The sequence below is a fragment of the Falco rusticolus genome, chromosome Z, assembly GCF_015220075.1.
Source record: "Falco rusticolus isolate bFalRus1 chromosome Z, bFalRus1.pri, whole genome shotgun sequence".
Classification (NCBI taxonomy): domain Eukaryota; kingdom Metazoa; phylum Chordata; class Aves; order Falconiformes; family Falconidae; genus Falco; species Falco rusticolus.
This window is the reverse complement of record NC_051210.1, coordinates 11,875,189-11,897,634: the sequence shown is the minus strand read 5'-3', so window position 1 is coordinate 11,897,634 and position 22,446 is coordinate 11,875,189. Positions and strand designations below refer to the sequence as shown.

Sequence of the window (22,446 nt, the reverse complement as noted above, 5' to 3'; positions counted from 1 at the left end):
GACACACAGAGGAGGCCCCGAAGTATGACCTGCATACTCACTTTCAGCGGGAGAACAGCATGTGTTCTCTGATGAGCTGGGCATTTTTGTGGCACCTGCTTCCAGCATCAAGCATAAATCTGATTTTCCTGGGAAAGCTCCAAGATCAAGGCAACGTTCCTCCTGGTTACACCAAGGCAGAGGTGTAGCCCTCCTTTCCAAACCAAGCCCTTGGGTAGAACAGACCTAAAGGCAGCAGCCGTAGGGCCTCATCTGAGGATTTCAATGCTCTGCCCTTTGCCACCGCTGCCCAGGGCACGTGTACGGATATCCCTTGGCCAGTTGTGGATCCCCTGGGCAGCTGTACATCCCCTGGGCAGGTGTACATCCCTTGGCCAGTCGTGCATCCCTTGGCCAGCTGTGCATCCCTTGGCCAGCTATGCATCCCTGGGCAGCTCTGCATCCCTTCAGCAGTCGTGCATGCCCTGGGCAGCTATGCATCATCTGGGCAGCTTTGCATACCCTGGGCAGCTGTACATCCCTTGGCCAGCTGTGCATCCCCTGGGCAGCTGTGCATGCCCTGGGCAGCTGTGCATCCCCTGGGCAGCTTTGCATCCCTTGGGCAGTCGTGCATGCCCTGGGCAGCTATGCATCATCTGGGCAGCTTTGCATGCCCTGGGCAGCTGTGCATCCCTTGGCCAGCTGTGCATCCCCTGGGCAGCTGTACAACCCCTGGGCAGCTGTGCATCCCCTGGGCAGCTCTGCATCCCTTGGGCAGTCGTGCATGCCCTGGGCAGCTATGCATCATCTGGGCAGCTTTGCATGCCCTGGGCAGCTGTGCATCCCTTGGCCAGCTGTGCATCACCTGGGCAGCTGTACATCCCTTGGCCAGTCGTGCATCCCCTGGGCAGCTCTGCATCCCTTGGCCAGCTGTGCATCCCTTGAGCAGCTGTGCATGCCCTGGGCCAGTTGTGCATGCCCTGGGCAGCTGTACATCCCTTGAGAAGCTGTGCATCCCCTGAGCGGCTGTGCATCCCTTGGCCAGCTGTGCATCCCCTGGGCAGCTGTACATCCCTTGGCCAGTTGTGAATCCCCTGGGCAGCTATGCATCCCTTGGCCAGTCGTGCATCCTTTGGCCAGCTATACATCCCCTGGGCAGCTGTGCATCCCCTGGGCCGCTGTACATCCCTTGGCCAGTTGTGCATGCCCTGGGCAGCTGTGCATCCCTTGGCCAGTCGTGCATCCCCTGGGCGGCTGTGCATCCCTTGGCCAGCTGTGCATCCCCTGGGCAGCTGTGCATCCCTTGGCCAGTCGTGCCTCCCCTGGACAGCTGTGCATCCCCTTGGGTAGCTGTACATCCCTTGGCCAGCTGGCATCCCTTGGCCAGCTGTACATCCCCTGGGCAGCTGTACATCCCTTGGCCAGTCATACATCCCCTGGGCAGCTGTGCATCCCTTGGCCAGCTGTGCATTCCATGGGCAGCTGTGTATCCCCTGAGCAGCTGTGCATCCCTTGGCCAGTCGGGCATCCCTTGGCCAGCTGTGCATCCCCTGGGCAGCTGTGCATGCCCTGGGTAGCTGTACATCCCTATAGGCAGCTGTCCATCCCCTGGGCGGCTGTGCATCCCTTGGCCAGTCATGCATGCCCTGGCCAGCTGTGCATCCCCTGGGCAGCTGTACATCCCTTGGGCAGCTGTACATCCCTTGGCCAGCTGTGCATCCCTTGGCCAGCTGTGCATCTCCTGGGTAGCTGTGCATGCCCTGGGGAGCTCTGCATCCCCTGGGAAGCTGTACATTCCCTGGGCAGCTCTGCATGCCTTGGGCAGCTATAAATCCCTTGGCTAGCTGTGCATCCCCTGGGCAGCTGTACATCCCTTGGCCAGTCGTGCATCCCCTGGGCAGCTGTACATCTCTTGGCTAGCTGTGCATCCCCTGGGCAGCTGTGCATCCCTTGGCCAGTCGTGCATCACCTGGGCAGCTGTGCATCCCCCTGGGCAGCTGTACATCCCTTGGCCAGTCATGCATCCCTTGGCCAGCTGTACATCCCCTGGCCAGCTGTGCACCCATTGAGCAGTTGTGCATCCCTTGGGCAGCTGTGCATGCCCTGGGCTAGCTGTACATCCCTATAGGCAGCTGTGCATGCCCTGGGCAGCTGTGCATCCCTTGGCCAGCTGTGCATCCCCTGGGAAGCTGTACATCCCTTGGCCAGCTGTCCATCCCCTGGGCAGCTGTACATCCCTTGGCCAGTCGTACATCCCCTGGGCAGCTGTGCATCCCTTGGCCAGCTGTGCATCCCTTGAGCAGCTGTGTATCCCCTGGGCAGCTGTGCATGCCCTGGGCAGCTGTGCATCTCTTGGCCATCTGTGCATCCCTTGGCCAGCTGTGCATCCCTTGAGCAGCTGTGTATCCCCTGGGCAGCTGTGCATGCCCTGGGCAGCTGTGCATCTCTTGGCCATCTGTGCATCCCTTGGCCAGCTGTGCATCCCTTGAGCAGCTGTGTATCCCCTAGGCAGCTGTACGTCCCCTGGGCAGCTGTGCATCCCTTGGCCAGCTGTGCATGCCCTGGGGAGCTCTGCATCCCCTGGGAAGCTGTGCATCCCTTGGCCATCTGTGCATCCCTTGGCCAGCTGTACATCCCCTGGCCAGCTGTGCATGCCCTGGGCCAGCTGTGCATCCCTATAGGCAGCTGTACATCCCCTGGAAGGCTGTGCATCCCTTGGCCAGCCGTACAGCCCTTGGCCAGCTGTGCATCCCCTGTTCAGCTGTGCATCCCTTGGCCATTCGTGCATCCCCTCGGAAGCTGTGCATCTCCTGGGCAGCTGTGCATCTTCTGAGCAGCTGTGCAAGCAGCTGTGCATCCCTTGGCCAGTTGTGCGTCTCCTGGGCAGGTGTGTATCCCCTGGGCAGCTGTGCATCCCTTGGCCAGTTGTGCATCCCCTGGGCAGCTGTGCATCCCCTGGGCAGCTGTACATCCCTTGTCCAGCTGTGCATCCCCTGGGCAGATGTGCATTCCTTTAGCCAGTTGTGCATCCCCTTGGCAGCTGTACATGCCTTGGCCAGTTGTGCATCCCTTGTCCAGTTGTGCATCCCCTGGGCAGTTGTGCATCCCTTTGGCCAATCGTGCATCCCTTGGCCAGCTGTGCATGCCCTGGGCCAGCTGTGCATCCCTATAGGCAGCTGTACATCCCCTGGAAGGCTGTGCATCCCTTGGCCAGCCGTACAGCCCTTGGCCAGCTGTGCATCCCCTGAGCAGCTGTGCATCCCTTGGCCATTTGTGCATCCCCTCGGCAGCTGTGCATCTCCTGGGCAGCTGTGCATCTTCTGAGCAGCTGTGCAAGCAGCTGTGCATCCCCTGGGCAGCTGTACATCCCTTGTCCAGCTGTGCATCCCCTGGACGGCTGTGCATTCCTTAGCCAGTTGTGCATCCCCTTGGCAGCTGTACATGCCTTGGCCAGTTGTGCATCCCTTGGCCAGTTGTGCATCCCCTGGGCGGCTATGCATCCCTTTAGCCATTCGTGCATCCCTTGGAAGGCTGTGCATCCCCTGGCCAGCTGTGCATGCCCTGGGCCAGCTGTGCATCCCTATAGGCAGCTGTACATCCCCTGGAAGGCTGTGCATCCCTTGGCCAGCCGTACAGTCCTTGGCCAGCTGTGCATTCCCTGAGCAGCTGTGCATCCCTTGGCCATTCGTGCATCCCCTCGGCAGCTGTGCATGCCCTGGGCAGCTGTGCATCCCTTGGCCAGTTGTGTGTCTCCTGGGCAGGTGTGCATCCCCTGGGCAGCTGTGCATCCCTTGGCCACCTGTGCATCCCTTGGCCACCTGTGCATTCCAATGGCAGCTCTGCATCCCCTCGGCAGTTCTGCATCCCTTGGCTAGTTGTGCATCCCTTGGCCAGTTGTGCATCTCCTGGGCAGCTGTGCATCCCTTGGCCAGTTGTGCATCCCTTGGCCAGTTGTGCATCTCCTGGGCAGGTGTGCATCCCCTGGGCAACTGTACATCCCTTGGCCAGTCGTGCATGCCCTGGGCAGATGTGCATCCCCCGGGAAGCTGTGCATGCCCTGGCCAGCTGTGCATGCCCTGGGCGGCTGTGCATCCCTTGGCCAGCTGTGCATGCCCTGGGCAGCCGTGCATCCCCTGGCCAGCTGTGCATCCGCTGGGCAGCTGTGCATGCCCTGGGCGGCTATGCATCCCTTTGGCCAGTCATGCATCCCTTGGCCAGCCGTGCATCCCCTGGCCAGCTGTGCATCTGCTGGGCAGCTGTGCATGCCCTGGGCGGCTATGCATCCCTTTGGCCAGTCATGCATCCCTTGGCCAGCTGTGCATCCCCTGGCCAGCTGTGCATCCCCTGTGCCAGCTGTGCATCCCTATAGGCAGCTGTACATCCCCTGGAAGGCTGTGCATCCCTTGGCCAGCCGTACAGCCCTTGGCCAGCTGTGCATCCCCTGTTCAGCTGTGCATCCCTTGTCCATTCGTGCATCTCCACAGCAGCTGTGCATCTCCTGGGCAGCTGTGCATCTTCTGAGCAGCTGTGCAAGCAGCTGTGCATCCCTTGGCCAGTTGTGCGTCTCCTGGGCAGGTGTGCATCCCCTGGGCAGCTGTGCATCCCTTGGCCACCTGTGCATCCCTTGGCCACCTGTGCATTCCAACGGCAGCTCTGCATCCCTTGGCTAGTTGTGCATCCCTTGACCAGTTGTGCATCTCCTGGGCAGCTGTGCATCCCTTGGCCAGTTGTGCATCCCTGGGCCAGCTGTGCATCTCCTGGGTAGCTGTGCATCCCCTTGGCCAGTTGTGCATCCCTTGGCCAGTTGTGCATCTCCTGGGCAGGTGTGCATCCCCTGGGCAACTGTACATCCCTTGGCCAGTCGTGCATGCCCTGGGCAGATGTGCATCCCCCGGGAAGCTGTGTATGCCCTGGCCAGCTGTGCATGCCCTGGGCGGCTGTGCATCCCTTGGACAGCTGTGCATGCCCTGGGCAGCTGTGCATCCCCTGGGCAGCCGTGCATCCCCTGGCCAGCTGTGCATCCGCTGGGCAGCTGTGCATGCCCTGGGCGGCTATGCATCCCTTTGGCCAGTCATGCATCCCTTGGCCAGCTGTGCATCCCCTGGCCAGCTGTGCATCCCCTGTGCCAGCTGTGCATCCCTATAGGCAGTTGTACATCCCCTGGAATGCTGTGCATCCCTTGGCCAGCCGTACAGCCCTTGGCCAGCTGTGCATCCCCTGAGCAGCTGTGCATCCCTTGGCCATTCGTGCATCCCCTCAGCAGCTGTGCATCTCCTGGGCAGCTGTGCATCTTCTGAGCAGCTGTGCAAGCAGCTGTGCATCCCTTGGCCAGTTGTGCGTCTCCTGGGCAGGTGTGCATCCCCTGGGCAGCTGTGCATCCCTTGGCCACCTGTGCATCCCTTGGCCACCTGTGCATTCCAATGGCAGCTCTGCATCCCCTCGGCAGTTCTGCATCCCTTGGCTAGTTGTGCATCCCTTGGCCAGTTGTGCATCTCCTGGGCAGCTGTGCATCCCTTGGCTAGTTGTGCATCCCTTGGCCAGTTGTGCATCCCCTTGGCCAGTTGTGCATCCCTTGGCCAGTTGTGCATCCCTTGGCCAGTTGTGCATCTCCTGGGCAGGTGTGCATGCCCTGGGCAACTGTACATCCCTTGGCCAGTTGTGCATGCCCTGGGCAGATGTGCATCCCCCGGGAAGTCGTGCATGCCCTGGCCAGCTGTGCATCCCCTGGGCAGCTGTGCATCCCTTGGACAGCTGTGCATGCCCTGGGCAGCTGTGCATCCCCTGGGCAGCTGTGCATCCCCTGGGCAGCTGTGCATCCCCTGGGCAGCTGTGCATGCCCTGGGCGGCTGTGCATCCCTTTGGCCAGTCGTGCATCCCTTGGCCAGCTGTGCATCCCCTGGGCAGCTGTGCATGCCCTGGGCAGCCGTGCATCCCCTGGGCAGCTGTGCATCTTTTGGCCAGCTGTGCATCCCCTGGGCAGCTGTGCATGCCCTGGGCAGCTGTGCATCCCTTTGGCCAATCGTGCATCCCTTGGCCAGCTGTGCATCCCCTGGGCAGCTCTGCATGCCCTGGGCCAGCTGTGCATCCCTATAGGCAGCTGTACATCCCCTGGAAGGCTGTGCATCCCTTGGCTAGCCGTACAGCCCTTGGCCAGCTGTGCATCCCCTGAGCAGCTGTGCATCCCTTGGCCAGCTGTGCATCCCCCGGGCCCCTGTACACGCCCTGGGCAGCTGTACAGCATCCGGCGCCCTTGTACACCCCCCGGCAGCAGCAGCAGGGGCGCTTGCTAGCGTGGCTGTTGCGGCGCGGGTGATGCGTGTATGCCCTCTGGGGCTGCCGGTGGAGCCCGCCGATCCAACACCGCACAAAGCAGAGCGAAGCCCGCCGAGCCCTGCCAGGCGGAGCTGAGCGGAAGGGCGAGCCCCGGGGGCGCTTCCGAAGGTCCTTCCTTGGAAGGAAGAACAAGCCGGGCAGGCTGGAAGAAACCAGGCACAAGATCGGTGTGTCAAGCCCGGGCTCTACCGCCACCGCAGCCTTCTCTCGCGCTGCGGGCCGCGCTCTATCGCGACCGCTTTGTGCCGCGCGGCCGCTAGAGGGCCCCAGCGGCGCGCGCTGAGGCCGCCCCCCGCCCGCCGGCCTCGCCCCCTCCCGCCGCGCGCAGGCGCCTTCGCACGGGGCGGGCCGCGGGGCGGGGCGGAGGGGGGAGGGCGGCTGCGATCGTCAGCGCGATGGCGGCCGGCGGCGGCGCGGGGCCGGGGCGGCGCTGGCTGCTGAGCCTGTGGCTGTGCGCGGCCGTGCTGCCGCGGGCGGCGCGGGGCCTGACGGAGGGGCTGTACTGCGGGCGGCGCGTCTGCTACGAGGTGCTGGGCGTCAGCCGGCAGGCCAGCAAGGTGGAGATCGCCCGCGCCTACCGGCAGCTGGCCCGCAAGTACCACCCCGACCGCTACCGCGGAGAAGCGGCGGCGCCGGGCGGCGGCGGCCCGCAGGCGGCGCACGAGAAGTTCCTCCTCATCGCCACCGCCTACGAGACCCTCAAGGTGAGAGCGGGACCGCCGCCGCGGCCGGAGCCGCTCCGGTAAGAGACAGCGCCGTGGCGGGGGGCGGCGGCGGGCCGGGGGGCGCGGCGGGCGGGCGGGCGGGGCGCCTGACCCCGGCCGCGCGTCTGCCCGCGCCGCCGTTTCCCTCGGCGGTCCCGTTTCGGGGACGGAGGCGGCGCCCAGGCGGGTAGGTGCGGGGCGGGGGCCAGCGCCGGCCCGGGTGCTGCCCGCCCCTCTGCCGGTGCTGGAACCGCCCGTCTCGGCGTGCGGGCTGCGGGGCGACAGGCGGCGAGAGCGAAGCGGCCGTGTGCCGCGAGGAGAAGAGCCGCGGCTGGGGACGTGCGCCGGAAGGCCCGTGGTCCCCTCCGAGTTCTGCTCGACGGCTGCGGCTCGTCTGCTGCGTCCGGAGCGCGGCGAGGGAGGTCCAGCGCGGGGACCCTGCCCGGCCGGCGCCCGGCCGGCGGTGGCTGCCCCCGGTAGGACCGTCGGAGCCCCTCGGGTTGACACCTCCGTGTCTCTGCAGCTTCGGTTTGGCGTTCCTTTGTCAGCACTTCGCCGGCTTGCCTCCCTCCAGCAGTCAGGGAGGGGGAAAAACCAACCTTCTTCAAGAGCCAGTCCAAGACCGCAGGGAGGAAGGATGCAGTTTTCCTGAAAATCCCTTTGTAGCTAGAATTTGTTCTTCTGAAAGTGCCTTTGCATTTAAAACGAGCCAGTTTGGCTTTATCTTTGAGGCGTACCATTAAACAAAAAAGTGACAGTAGCGCATGGGATCTATAAAGGAGGCTTATCGGGCCAGATGTGTGGCTTGGCAAAGGTGGAACTCGGGAACTCGGCAGAAAGAAACCTGTAAGTGCGTTAAGGCTACAAGGGAGAGAAAAGGGAACTTTTTTGCGGGTAGGAAAGGAATGCAGTTGAGGCTGACAAAATTCGATTTCTCATCTCTTAATTACATGGGTGAAAATGAGAAAAACTCCAAGGAGCTGAGGACAATGAGATTTTGAAACAGACTTCCATTGGATAGATTCCACAGCCCTGTAAGCTAATTCTAAAACATTTGTAAAACAATCTCTTAATAGGTTCTTCATCAGAAAACCTTATTTATTCTCTGGTCCATGTGGATTCACATTCTGAAGTTAAAAATACGTAGATTTTAGCTGCCTGTCTTTATTTCAGTATTAAAGATCTTTGTGCAGTGTGTGCATGCATATGACCCCATATGGCAGATACATGTGAGAACAAACTAATTGAGAATATGAGAAAAGGACCAAAGATTTTTCTCTGTACTTCATACTCGTTTGGGCTATTGCCAATTTTATAGCAGAATGGCCATTAATAAGATGTAAAACACAGCTATAACAAGAGTAAGTGAAAGCAGGAATCTGAACCTGTGCATATTTTTCATCTCATCCTGCAGGATGAAGAAACACGTAAAGATTATGACTACATGTTGGATCATCCAGAAGAGTATTACAGGCATTATTACCACTACTACAGCAGGAGATTGGCACCTAAAGTGGATGTCAGAATAGTGATTCTTGTTATGGTGTGTGCCATCTCCGTGTTTCAGGTAAAATTTCATGTTTACATGACACTGCTTAATGAGTTTCTGCATGGAAGGGGAAGTATCTGCAGCTCTCATGATGTGCCAGGTATTAAACAGTGGCCATGAGGAGGCCCCTTCCCATCTGCTTTGGTAAACTTCTGTGTGGTCTCCATAACAAATCTGAAGTCAGGATAGACTGGGCAAGATTTTTGACTGTCCTTGGTACCTTGGACAAAAGTAGAGATTAGTTTCTTTTAACGGTAGGATATTTCATGGAGACCAGTGGAGCTTTTCTGAAGAAGTTCTTCATGGCAGGCTCAGAATAGCCTGTTCCTGAGCGCTAGCAGGACTAGCGCTCCCAATTAGCATGTGTCCGTTTGTCAAGCTGGATAAGTACTTTTTTAAAAAGAGATCAATTACATACTACATTCAAGACTCAATTCAGATGATAGGACTGAATATCAGGAGTTTACTAATGTGTGAATCTTACATTGCAGTGTATTTTGAACACCACAGTGAAGTCAGGAGAGAAGCGAATTGGGTTTAGCGAAGTTTGCTCTGAAGGTGGTAGATCCAAGGTCAAGAAAACAGCCTGCGTTTTGGATGAGAAAACTTGTGCTATTGCTGACAAATACTTAAGTGAAAGAAGATGCGTAACTCTTTTCTTTAGGATTCATTAGCTTACTTGTTCAAAATGTCATCAAAAGTACTCCAAAAATTTAAGACATGTAGATACAACTTATTCTGTAGTACAGGTAGCTCACTTTTTAGTGGGATATCTGAAGTTAAAACAAAAATGTGTTGATCAGAATGTCAGAGCTTGGAAGATTAAATTCCAGTGGCATATGCAGCCAAATACTTGATTTCTCTTCTGACTTGCATCCAGTGGCAGAGTTTCATTTCACCTCTTATTTCTTGTTTTGGCTGTAAGTGGAGGTGATCGCTTTTCTGCAGTCCAGTTGCCAGATGTTTGCAAATTCAGTGTAGATGCCTGTATAAACTGATCTGCCTCTCTTGCTTTCTGTTTTTTCTGCTTTTTGGCCTTTGTTAAGGTTGTATTATGTGTATATGCCTGCCCTTTGTCTTGGTGAACAGTGTGAAATACTGCTTTTTTAAAGAAGTTGTCCCATTAAGACACATTCATCCCAGGCACTGTATTTCTGGTTGGTTTGGGGGTTTTTTCCCCCTTGAAATTGAGAGGGTAGCTGGAGATTAGAGAGGGATGTTGAGAATCTTGTAAAGTGAATCCTGTCAGACTAATGAGATGTCATATTCTTAAGTCATGTTTAATTAATGTTTTAAACAAGTAAAAATTTTATACTGAAATGTTCACACACCAGCTACTTTATTTATAAATCCAAGGGGGCTTCTGAGAATGGGCAGCACCAGCCTAGCATTAACCTTCAGGAGATTACCATCTTCTTGTGAGCAAAACTGGTCTGAACAGTGTCTGCTTGTCCTTCTTTGTCACTGTATATGGCTGTGAGATATATATCTATATATCTGTTTTCCAGGTGCCTTACGAACTGTGGAGGAATAATTATAGCTTCTGCAATACTGCGGAAGTACTCTTACCTTCAGGTTTTACTCTTGCTGTAATGTGATTTTGGTTAGAGTTGTATAGCAGCATTTTCTTTTTTCCTGGCAAATCTCCAAGTAGGATTGTGTCTGTATAAAAACATGTTTTCTACTTTTACTCTTTAATTACAGTTCTTCAGCTGGTGGAGTAGTTACAACGAAGCTATCAACTACCTAGCTACAGTGCCAAAATACCGTATACAAGCTACTGAGATTGCCAGGCAACAAGGTTTACTCAACAAGACTAAAGAAAAAGGCAAGAACAGGCGCTCTAAAGAAGAAATTCGCGAAGAGGAGGAAGAAATCATCAAAGACATTATTAAAAATAAAATAGATATAAAAGGCGGTTATCAGAAGCCCAAGATACATGATATCCTTCTATTTCAGATCCTTCTTGCTCCTTTTTACTTGGGCAAATACTTAGTTTGGAACTGTTGGTGGATTTATTGTTTCTCTATTAAAGGGCAAGAATATGGTGTGGAAGAGAAGCTGTATATCATACGAAAGTACATGAAAATGTCTCCTTCTCAGTTTGACAGCCTAGAAGATCATCAAAAAGAGACCTTTCTTGAACGGCGACTGTGGATACGAGAAAAGTATGAGGTGGGTAGCTCTGGTGGAACAAGCTAATGTTTGTTATCCAGCACTTCCAGAGTAAAAATAGCTGTTTTGTGATACAGGGCTATGTGAAGCAATGCTCCAGTTTTAGCTGTTGCTTTCTAAATTGGAAACTGTTAAACAACCACTTGATGTGTTTTCTTTGACTTATTCTCATGGTCTGGTAGACAACAGCTCCTGACCATGCCCATGGATGTAGGAAGAGATTTGCTTGGTCAGGGGACGTCCATCTATGCATACATGATTTAGCTGAATCTGATGAAAGGCTTTCTTATAACAGTGTGGTACATGGCAAAGTTATTACAGTAGGTTGAAGACTGTTCTCCAAACAGTAAGAATTTGTAATGAGAATTACCTGGATCATCTGAAACTCCTATTTCATCAGTCTTCTAAACCATGAATTCCTAGGTTGTGGTTTTTAAACTGTCCCTTGACAGTTCTTTGGCCTTCAGTGAGCCAGGGACTGTTGTTGCTGTGCCGTGAGCCCATTCAAGTAAAGATGGCATATGAAATACCACTGGGCACAGCTGCGAACTCTTGCCACGGACAGCCCCTTGCTAAATAGTCAATGAGTGGGTTTTTTTAAGCTTCTGTGAGAGCAGTGAAAGAACATCAGCCACAGCACAGAATTTGGAGTCCACAAAGACTGGGGATGCTGAGGGGTGGCAGATGGACAAAACACTTTGATTGTTCCATAGAAGCTCATCTGTGGCCCATCTGGGTGGGAGGTTTCTACAAGAGAAACTGACAGTACGAACTTGGCCTGCTTAAGGGGAAGAGGAGACATTGCTGCTGCTCTGCATATGCTGTAAAAAGAAATGGAATGGTGGCAGGACTGCCTTTGCTGCTGGCAGACCACTGAAGATAGGAGAATGCTGCTTTAAAAGTAGGCAGGGGTGGATTAATCTAGAAGCTTGTAAAGGAATATAGTAAAATTCATGCTAATGTGAGGAAAGGGGTAGCCAACAGGTACATACACATGTTAAATTATGATGGGTTTGCTAGAAAAGAGTCTGGAAGTCCAAAGATGGAGTAATGTTACTAGTCAAAGCAGGTGTTATATGGAAAAAGTAGGATAGAGTGAATTTCTTTTTTTTGTAGAGAAAAAATGACATGATTTGGATTCCTTACTGTTTCTAACTACTGATGTTTTGGTCACTGAATATGAAGGAGCTGTGTTTGCCAGAAGTGAAGTCTGTTTAGCCCAAACGCATCTCCTGGGGTGGTCAGCAGTTGATTTTTAGTGAAGAATACATGAAATTTGCACCTATATAGCAATATTTATCCAGTATAATTAGCGGCTTTGGGACATCCTGAAAAGGAAGTGGTATCTTTGTAGGTAATTGCTTTAGTGAGTTTTCCTTTAATAAACTTACCTAGTCACTCCTTGAATGCATTAAAACTTCCATTGTCTGCTGTGCCATCTGGTCATGAGTTCAACAATACATGTAGAAGATAGGTTGGGGGTTTTTGAAGCCACCCAGACACCTGTGTGTTCTTGCATTATTGGAGGTGGGGAATAATTATACTTTATTCTCTTTCCTTGTGCTGCCTGTGCTCCTGTGTACCACTTCCATATCCTTACTTGAAACTTAACTATGTGTTTTCTAAGCTGAAAAATATGTTTAGGTGTTTCTCCCCAAAAGCTTCTTTGTTCTTTGATCATTAGAGGTGCCTATTTGCATGTTAATTAGTTTTCTAATGTCCTTTTAGCATGGGAAGGACCAAGAATTCAATACACATGTACATCATGAAGCTCCACAATATTCTGCCACCCCCCACCCTACCCTGTTACCTTCCTAATGACTCCTAAAACCTGTATGATCACTGAACATTGAGCGGTGTATTTATAAAGCCATCTATAGTATTTTTAAAATCTTGTTCATGCTTAGCAGAACCTTAGATTTAATTCCCTTCTTGGAAGAAGTCAGATGATGCTGAGATGACTTAAACCTGTACGGTGTTGAGATTTACACTGGCTGTATTATGTAAACTGCCTTCCAGACTAAAACTGCAGATACAGTTGCTTTTTTTAGATATTTAACTCTGCTGATAATTGTAGATTTCATTAAGACAACACCATTTCTTGACAGAATGTAGTTACTTGTCATTTGGTGCCCTGAATAACTAATGTAGAGATACTTAGTTGAGAAACTTAATTAGGAATAAAAAGTTCTGTAGCAGTATTTTGTCTAGGTGATGACTTTGAAAGAGGAAAACAACTTAAGTGAGGAGCTGAACAACTGCATTGAACAGTATGTGTGCGGGGAAGCTATTCTGAGCATTAGCGGTTCTTTACTGTAAATCTTACTTTGTTGAATGCATGAGCGTCTAGTTCTTTTAGCAGAAAAAGTTGTGGAGCTTGCAGCAACATCTTACAAAGAGATAATTCTGCTTTCAGCAGAATGCAGAGCATCTCGACCACAGCCAGTAGGCTCCTCCGTTGAAGATACTCCTACGCTTTGTTGGCCAAGGTCTGCTTCTATGTTGCAGTTCAGTCTTGTGTAAAAACAATAAGCTGGTGAATGGTTGAACTATGAATGCTTCATGTCCCCCTTGAGGTTCACTTAACTGTTTCTTCAGCCTTATTAAAAACTTTCATCTGTCTGTCAGATCTATAAACGAGAACAAGAGGAGGAGTTAAAGAAGAAGATGGCCATGGATCCCCGATGGAAGAGGTATCGGCGGTGGATGAAGAATGAAGGACCTGGAAGACTGACTTTTATTGATGATTGAAAGTTGCTGAACAAAGTGTGTGCTGATATTGAAAGTGATTTGCAAAACTTTTCACTACATCATTCAGAGTTTTGTCTGCTGTGGCTCAGCAGTGATCTAAAACTCAGGAATTATTAAATCAGGCCAAAAAATAATACAGGTTTACCATTTTTATAAATCAGACCTATTAAACAGGCTCAGCTAAATGTACATATGCCACTTACTTGGGGATCTCGGTGTGGAATTCATTATTCCAAACAATTATTTTCTCTACATATTTCATATTCATGATCAGTGGAACTGTAACTTTAGTCTTTCTGAAAATATTTCTAGATCAGTCCTTGAATGTCCCGGTTCTCCCTTCTAAACTGAAGCGTTCCTGCACATGGACACTTGAGCAAGGGCCATTTTCTGTTTTCCCCTCTCTCTTCCTCCCTACTTTTCAATCTAATGTCTAAGATGCCAAAATGTTTTTTGATGTAGACAATATGGGGATTATACCAGACTTCTTTTGCTATTTCTGCTGCGGTTGGAAATTAATTTTATTTTTTGTGGGAATAAATGATGCATGGTTGATCATCATTGTGATGCAAATAAGCCTTAATTCTTTGTTTTACAGAGTAATTAATGAAGTAGTATGTGTAGATCTTTTGCGTTTGGGTTTTCGTCTTGTGTGTTGGATTGTACCTGCTTGTTCAGAACAAGTATACCAGTGAGTATTAATCTACTAAATGTGACATTTCTTTCACCAAAGTATTGGTAAAAGGGAAAATGACCCTTTTGTTAAAAAGGGCAATTTTGATGCCTTATGTAAATAAAAAGTTTATATAATATACACACTGAATTTATTTTAACTTCTAAATCTAAAGTATTCTTTGTGTTTATCTCTTCTGATCAGACCTCAGAGTACTTGGAATAAATAATGCACAACACCATGATGTGGTTTCCTCTGTAACTCAGCCCAGGTCAGAGTTTCCATGATTTTCTGGTAAAAGGGATTCTGTTACCGTATTTCTATTCAGGAATTCTACTGGGGAGGTGACAGGTGGGGAGTGTAGCCAGTTTGGGCTGCTTTGTCATTTATCACATCTGTAAAAACAAGTTCCTCAAAAGTGTTTCTACTGAAAATGGTACCAGGTTAGCTTGGCTCCTGTTGAGATCATTCTGGGAGAAAAGCTCTTGAACTTACTATTCCTGCCAAAGCCGGTAATAACGAAAATAATCTAAAACTCCTATTTCATCAGTCTTCTAAACCATGAATTCCTAGGTTGTGGTTTTTAAACTGTCCCTTGACAGTTCTTTGGCCTTCAGTGAGCCAGGGACTGTTGTTGCTGTGCCGTGAGCCCATTCAAGTAAAGATGGCATATGAAATACCACTGGGCACAGCTGCGAACTCTTGCCACGGACAGCCCCTTGCTAAATAGTCAATGAGTGGGTTTTTTTAAGCTTCTGTGAGAGCAGTGAAAGAACATCAGCCACAGCACAGAATTTGGAGTCCACAAAGACTGGGGATGCTGAGGGGTGGCAGATGGACAAAACACTTTGATTGTTCCATAGAAGCTCATCTGTGGCCCATCTGGGTGGGAGGTTTCTACAAGAGAAACTGACAGTACGAACTTGGCCTGCTTAAGGGGAAGAGGAGATGTTTTAAAAGTTTTAAAATACTTTTTGATTAATATTTGAAGCAGGATGTTTCTGATGCTGCAAAGGTGACCTGTCCTCATTCTTTGAAGGAGGAGTTTCTATTCCTAAGCCCCTTCTGGTTAGCTTTTACTAGTTCTTGGAATGTCTCATTTTTCTGTTTAAAATAATACACATGCAAAAGTCTGTTAGAAGTATTATGCTAAATTACTTACATCTGTGTGCATTAGTAAAGTTGAAGAGTAACTGCTAGATCTGTCCTTCATCTCTGCTGTGTGAGATGAATTAATAAACTTAATTCACCTCATATTTAACGGTCAATTCAAATCTAAGACTTGTTAAAGAATATATCTTGCATAAGCTGTACTTACTTTCCTGAAGTAGGTTTGGGGACACTAGTGGTGTGGCAGGGACAGTGCAAAATGTTCACGTATTGCGAGACTCACAGCTTGGGTATATTGCTGCTTCATCCCCCAAGACAGCCAGCCTCCTGTAAAAGTGGAGGGGGGAAGACTGAAGTTGCTGTAATAGAAACAAAGGGAATAAAGGTAAGCACAAGTGAAATGGTACTGGTTATTAGGCGAGACAGTTATGTCTGGAAAGGAACCAGTCAAGTGCATGCAGGAGGATCCAAACCTGCAGTCACATTTCTCACAGGCTAACGGCTCTGCTGCGTTTGCCCTTGTGCCTCATTTTGCTCCATCCTTTCCCTTCCAAGCCAAGTGTTTGGGTTATGCAAATAAGAAGTCAAAACACAGACCTGTTTTCCCTTTTTGCCTGGGTTAGTTCTAATTAAGTTTAACTTCTTGACCTGACACTGTGGCAGGAAATTGGTGCAATGGAGGGGCGGTCCCTGGGGAGGACAGAACAGTGTCTTTCAGCAGCAATGGTGTCTTTGTCTTTTAAACTGTGGCCTGGTACCGAGTCAGTGGAAAAGGGAGAGTCAGCAGGTATTGTACAACCTGCTCAAAACGAGCTATTCTTAACATATGAGTCCTCTGAAAATAATTAGGCACAGGCATAAATTCGTGGGCTGCAGCAAAAATGTGCTGGGCAGTGACACTGCAGTCGCATCTCTCTGACAAAGGATGGAAAAAACTCGTGTCTTTACAAAGCTAGCAGCGTTGCAGTGACACCTCATTAGCTGAGCCTACTGACCATTCCTAGCCTAACATCTCATTGTACTTCTACGTCATGTCTGTCTGCTGGAAATAAGTTTTCAGGTCCTATTTTGTCTTGGAAATAAAGTTGACAAAGCAATTACATAGGAAAAAAAACCCAGGAATGAGACTGCTGACAGTTACAATGCTGTACCTAGTAAAGTCTACATTGAAGTGACGAGAGAGAAGTGTTTGCATGAACAAGTGTTGCTGGTACTGGGTAGCGGTGAGATCTTCGTGTGGAAAAGCGTGGCAAGGTAACAGGGTCTTGGAGAGGAACCGCGTTACGGGCCCATCAACTCTTTTCAAAGAACTGTATTTGTTAACATGTATGTACTTTCAAATATATAGTGTATCTAAGGTGAAACTATATGTTTCAGTCAATATGCAAAACGTATTTGGAGCCAGGGCCTTTCACGCTCAGCGCGGGTCTCTTCCATGACCTTGCCGAGCTTTGGCTGAGGCTGGAGCATCTGCGGCGGCTGCCTCTGTGTTCAGAGCAATCGTTTGAGGCGATGAGCTTCATCCCACTTTTTAACAGCCTGGCAAACCGATGGCTGGCAGAGCCCTGCCAGAAGGCGAAGGGACCCCAAAGGGGCTTACAGTCCCTAGCGAGACAGCCACGGACAGTGCGGGGGGACGCAGCAATGCTGGCAGCGGGGCAGTTTGAGCCTGACAGCTGCCTGGGCCAGAGCGCACTTTCTGTCGAACCTCTGCAGGCCATTTAGAACTCCCTTTTCGATTTTTTTATCCCCTCACTTGCTATCGCCCACATTTTTTTTATTTTTTTCTCCCTCTTCCTCCCTTTTTTTTATTTTTAACCCTCCTCCCTTCCCTTCCCCCCCCTTCCTTTTTTCCTCTTCTTCCTCTTTTTTTTTTTTTTTTTTTTTTTTTCCTTTCCTGCCCTATTTCAGCCAACGAGATTTTCTGGCCCCGGAGCAGCCGGAACCCCCAGCCAGGGCGGCTGCCGGGGCCCTGCGCCAGGGCGTGGCCGGTGGGGCGGGGCGGTGTTGGGGGGGGGTGCCGGGTGTGGCGCGGGGCGGAGCCGGGGCGGGGCAGTGCTGGGCGGAGCCGGGGCGGGGCGGGGCAGTGCTGGGCGGAGCCAGGGCGGGGCGGTGCCGTGCGGGGCAGTGCTGGGCGGAGCCGGGGCTGTGCCGCGTGCGGGGCGGTGCCGGTGCTGCTCAGGGCGGCGCGGTCCCAGCCCCGGCCCCGGCCTCTCTCCGGGGCGGCTCCGCGGCGGCGGAGGGAGCCGCGCCGAGCCCAGCCCAGCCCAGCCCAGCCCGGCCCGGCCCGGCCCGGCCTGTCTCCCTGCCTCCCTCCCTCCGCGGCCTCGGGATGTCGTCGGGCGGCAGCCTGAGCACCATGCAGCGGCTGGTGGAGCAGCTGAAGCTGGAGGCGGCCGTGGAGCGGATCAAGGTGAGCCCGGCGCGGGGGGCCGAGCTGGCCCTGCCGTGTCCTCCTTGCGCGTCCGCGGCGCCCGCCCTGCGGGAGGGGCGGGGGGTGCGTGTGCGCTGGGGGCTCCGAGCCGCGGCTGCCGGCGCGCGGGAGCCAGTGCCGTTCCCTGGTGGCAGGAGCCGTGATAAATAATGCAGCGGCGCCTCGCTGATCCTACGGAGGCAGGCGCGGCAGTGGGGACGGTCCCTCAGCTGCGCCAGCACGCGGCCCCGCCGCGGAGCACCGGCCGGGTCTGCGTGTGCGGGCGGGGGCGGGCAGGCGGCTTCTCCGCCTGCATGAGCCTCCTGCTTGCCGGCCTGCAGACAAGGGGCGGCCCTGGCATCTGCCAGCTCCTGAGCTTCGGGGTGGGGTTTTGTCCCCTTCTGGCAGGCCCCGCTCACCCTGCAGACCTGCGCGGGGCAGCTCTTGGTTCCCAGCAGGCGCCTGTGCGCGTGTCTCCGCAGCTGCTCTGCGCAAACAGCACTTTCCAGCCACGCACTAAATCCAGCATAGGCTGTCAAGTGACGAAGGTCAAATTAATTTGTGGCCTACATTTTCCTCTTCTCTCATCACTTCCACACATCCACCATCTTTCTCTGGCCAGTCACAAAACACGAGCTTCCTCAGCCTGACGACAGTGCCAGTATATTGAGCTGCAGGAACTTAGCTAATTGTTACAAAAATAATTTAGAATACCTTTTCTCATTGTTCCTGCCCGGGGTTGGTGAAATTTTGAAGTGCCCCATTGCAGGGTGAAACCACTGTGGCTTTTGGATGTCATCCCGATTGATTCATTAATGTTACTAAGGTTTTTTTAGCAAATACTGAATCAGCAGATGTTTGATCCACGGGGAGTGGCTGCAGTGTATCACTGCAGTGATGTGTGGGAATCTGTGAGAAACGGCACCATGCAGAGTAGAAATGTAGGCTGTTCTGGAAAGGGGGATATAATTTTAACGCAGAAACGATTGACCAAATATTTCTGTTTATACCACCAATGGTAGCCTGGATCTCTGTTCCTGCTCATTTCGGGGCTTATACCTTCTCCCTGCTCTTTTTTGTGGGTGGGGAGGAGGTCTAAAAAATATGGTTCGTAGTTTATTGGGGGTTGCTTTGTAGCAGTAACATATCCTGGAGCTGGACTTGGACCTGATGAGACCTCAAGTCTCGTCTTTCTTGCAGCATTGTGTGTCACAGTCTCTTTCCAGGTCTGCTGTTCTAGGAACCTGTTCAGGTCTTTTTCACAGGAGAAATAATGAATGATTAAAAACGTGTCCTGTAAAAGGTGTAATCTGGGTTTCTTGACATGCAGTGTAAAACCAGTAAGGAATGTATTCAGCTGAAGAAAACCCTTTTGTATCAGTTTTAGCAGGCACTGAGGTAGGAGAAAACATTGTTTTGGCTTTGAATAGACAGTGTGTTTTCAGACGGAACTGGATATGAAAGGATTTTTAAAAATACATACATCCCATACTACAGAGTTCCGATGGTGGTTTTGTTTACACTGCCAGCTGAAAAAGCAGACAGGAACAATATTTTCAGAAAGAGGAAACCAAGTAGGAAAGAAGTACCCACAGACATCTTGCACACAGGAGGCTGTCACAGCGAGTGTGTTTGTCCTGTGATGAAATACAGCAGGAACCCTTGTACTTTCTGTGTGAACTAGAGGAACAAAGAGTGTTAGAGGGGCACAGGTAGGGCTAAGAATAGGCAGATCTGTCCTGAAACAGCAGTCTGCTGCTATACAGATAATTCTAATACAGATGCCAAAAAACAGATCTGTAGCTTTCCAGGAGCACCAGGATATGCGTAACTGAGTACATGTTGGAAAGTTCAGCAGCAAAGTACAAGGGAGATGCAGTGAGGAACTACTTACTCTGCTGTGCATATAGACCAGTCTGTGCCCTGATTGCTCTCTGCTCATTTTCCATGCAGCCTTGGCCTGGTAGCATTATGTCTGCCTGAAAGCTGTGTGGTGCGTAGCTGGGTACCAGCAAGGGGTTGGCACTGTGGTTGAGGCAAAGGGTGCTACAGCTGCAGTGGGTCCAAGAGGCTAGGCAGGGCAGGAGACCTTTGCAAGCTTCCAGAAACATGTTCTTCTCAAGGAAGGGAGGGGTGATGCAGCTCTTTGACTAGCAGGGGTCCTTGGTGCAGATGTTTCTCCATGTAGTCCACTCAGGAGAACCTGGGAGGCTGTGGGAAAACACAGAAAAACTCTTAACTCCCTGAAATGCTGACAGCTGCTGATAAATTCAGGCAGTTACTAGGATGAGTGTCCTGGAGGAGAGCTGGGAGGCAGTGAACAGGACAGCAGTAAAATAGCAAATGAAAGCATGCGAGATTTCCCATGCACTTCCAGATGCTGCTAGATGGGATGGCCCAGAACCAAAATCCCATGGGGGTTCTAGGTAGCTCCTTTAATCAGGAGGCTGGGAAGCATGGATGGTCCTTCCGGCTTTTGTCTTGTTCCTCCACTGGCAGCATTGCAAAGTTGTGTAGGAAGAAAAATCAGTATTTCAGGAGCCCTGTAACGAAGTCAGAGGTGAGGTCACGGGGGAACTTGAATTCCCACCAATATGCCTGGTGTTTCCTTTTATAAAAAGAAGTGTAGCAGACAGCATGGATTTTCACAGTTCCTGTAGCTGTTACCAATGTGTGTCTGAGAAATTGGGAATTCCACTATGTTTTCCTTCAAAAATACAAGCACATGACTGACTTGCCATCCACAGGGAGAGCGGAGGAGTTCAGTGCTGGAGGCATCTTGCCTTTGGGTTCCTGGGCTTGTTCTGCAGCCCTGGGCTGTCCTTTTTGGGGACCAGAGTGTGGATGTGAAGCTCTCACTTCGCTGCGAGGCAAAGGTGGCGATTTGGCCTTAAAAAGCTTTTCATAGTCATCTTTTTGCTTTCATTCCTTACTATGCTCTGTGTTGCTTAGCAGTTTGGAAATTAAACTCCTTTTTATAAATGATTTGAGGATATTGGAGTTCAAATAGAAACCTGAAAGCAGTACAGCAGACTGGAAAATGTTGTAGTCATGGTCCTGTGCATTTTGATGGGGACAGATTCCATTGCACTTGCGTCTCAGTCCTCTGCACTTCTCTGGCTCGTCGCTGACATGGCATTTTGTGCATGTTTTGTTGGAGCTTTGTAAATGTGTGTCTTGGTGTTTCAGAATGCGAGCTGACTTGGCTGCTCTCCAGCTGTTTGATAATGGTTCTTGAAGAGGAAATGCCTAATAAATGCTTGTGAATTAATTAGTTTCCTCTCTGGATTTATTTTTTCTTTTTGCAGGTCTCTCAGGCAGCTGCCGAACTCCAGCAGTACTGTATGCAAAATGCCTGCAAAGATGCCTTGCTTGTCGGGGTTCTGCAGGGAGCAATCCCTTTCGAGAACCCCGATCCTGTGCTCTACTCTGAAATCAGGTAATAAAGTCACAGATACCACAGTAATGACTCTGATTTTAAACTCAAGCCCTAGGAGGCACAAGGGCACATGGTGACAGCCATTTGAATACCTAGCTCTTGGCAGAAGACTTTGCCTGTTTCTTTTAGGTGTGGCAATTGAAGCATGTCTCTTTCCTACAGCTCTTTGTAGAGGTGTTTTGTTTATGGGTTAGAGGTTTTTGTTTGGTTGGTTTTTCTGTTCAAGCAGCTCTAGGGTCATTAGCAGCATCCAAAATAATAAAAATTGTAACACACAACTGTGTTTGACATAGACATAAAACCCAGTTATATAGCCAGCTTGAAGTAAGACAAAACTGTGTGAGTTGCATGGGTTCTGATAACTAACTCACAGCCTAAACATGAACATCGTTAAAATACATTTTGTCTTCGATGTCAGATTGCAGTTGATTTGGCTTTGTTTGTGCTTAGGCTTTTTCTGGTTTTACTGTTGGTACAGCACCAAAAGCGGTGGAAGCAAGAGAGGAGCTGAGGCAATCTGTAATCACATCCTTCAGTACCTTTTTCATCACAGGTCTAAAGGATGAGATGCTCCCTAAATGCTTGTCTGCCATAGTGCTCTGCATTGGTTGTAACTGAGTAACACCTGCAGGCTGGCAGGGTGACTGTCCAGCCCTTGCAGATCTTTGGGATTCAATTCCATGATTCCCATTCTTAGCTCTCCCGTCTTGTCACACAGATACCAGTGGTTGCAGCAGGAGGAAGAAAGGCCATGTGTAGTGGTAGTCCTAGGCAGGATCACACCATAACTTTTGCTGTAAAATCTTAGTTCTTCAGCATGACAAACAAATGTGAAAGTAGGATGTTCAGAAGGGGTTACTTTTCTTTGGAAGAAAAAAAAAAATGGTTCCTGCTAAAGAGCTGAAAAAACTAGAGAGAGAGGAAGAACCACTAAATTCTGTTCTTTCTTTGAGAGTGCTATCAAAGTGAAAATGATGTTATCTCTAAGGGCAGAATTTAAACAAGAATGTAAAGTACTTGTAAAATCTTCCCCTTCTTGCCACCAGGGTTCCTGAGCTTGCAGCTGTGCTTGTGCCTCATCAAAAAGCGTGGTTTTGATTGTGGCTACATAGGTTTTGACAAAACATGGTTGAACTTGATGAGAGAGAACAACTGAGCATGAGTCCTCTTCTGGAAAAACTTTGAGGCAGGAAGGGGAAGCACAAGCAGAATATTTTCTTAATTTAGTTGCAACCCTTAATTCTTCCTGCAAATAAGATAAAATTTATAGTGACTGTTGCATGTGGTGTTCTGTTATTGAAGCAGCCTCTCTACTTTTTC

At 50.9% G+C, this 22,446-nt stretch overlaps 2 protein-coding genes across 4 annotated transcripts; both read left to right on the top strand.

Moving 5' to 3' along the window:
• Positions 1-6,694: 6,694 nt before the first annotated feature.
• Positions 6,695-14,405, top strand: DNAJC25 (DnaJ heat shock protein family (Hsp40) member C25). 3 transcript variants are annotated; one of them, XR_005101913.1, is made up of 5 exons: positions 6,695-7,016; positions 8,431-8,583; positions 10,270-10,740; positions 11,857-13,229; positions 13,369-13,449. XR_005101913.1 is itself a non-coding variant. In XM_037373620.1 (4 exons), exons 1-4 carry the CDS (start codon positions 6,708-6,710, stop codon positions 13,489-13,491), a joined length of 657 nt encoding a protein of 218 aa, XP_037229517.1. In that variant the 5' UTR covers positions 6,695-6,707; the 3' UTR covers positions 13,492-14,405. The 3 variants fall into 3 exon arrangements, 2 of the variants coding, with proteins under 2 accessions (XP_037229517.1, XP_037229516.1); XM_037373620.1 differs by lacking the exon at positions 11,857-13,229 and having other exon boundaries at positions 10,669-10,740; positions 13,369-14,405; XM_037373619.1 differs by lacking the exon at positions 11,857-13,229 and having other exon boundaries at positions 13,369-14,405.
• Positions 14,406-17,380: 2,975 nt separating this feature from the next.
• GNG10 (G protein subunit gamma 10) lies at positions 17,381-21,124 on the top strand. Its single transcript, XM_037373621.1, is given in 3 exon segments — positions 17,381-17,687; positions 20,996-21,068; positions 21,071-21,124. Coding segments are annotated over 3 exon segments (204 nt in total). The 5' UTR covers positions 17,381-17,606; the 3' UTR covers positions 21,121-21,124.
• Positions 21,125-22,446: the final 1,322 nt, after the last annotated feature.

Coding starts and splice junctions, on each gene's coding strand:
- DNAJC25 (XM_037373619.1), top strand. CDS start 6,708: ATGGCGGCCGGCGGCGGCGCGGGGCCGGGGCGGCGCTGGCTGCTGAGC. Junction 7,017..8,430: donor CCGCCTACGAGACCCTCAAG/GTGAGAGCGGGA, acceptor CTCATCCTGCAG/GATGAAGAAACACGTAAAGA. Junction 8,584..10,269: donor GTGCCATCTCCGTGTTTCAG/GTAAAATTTCAT, acceptor CTTTAATTACAG/TTCTTCAGCTGGTGGAGTAG.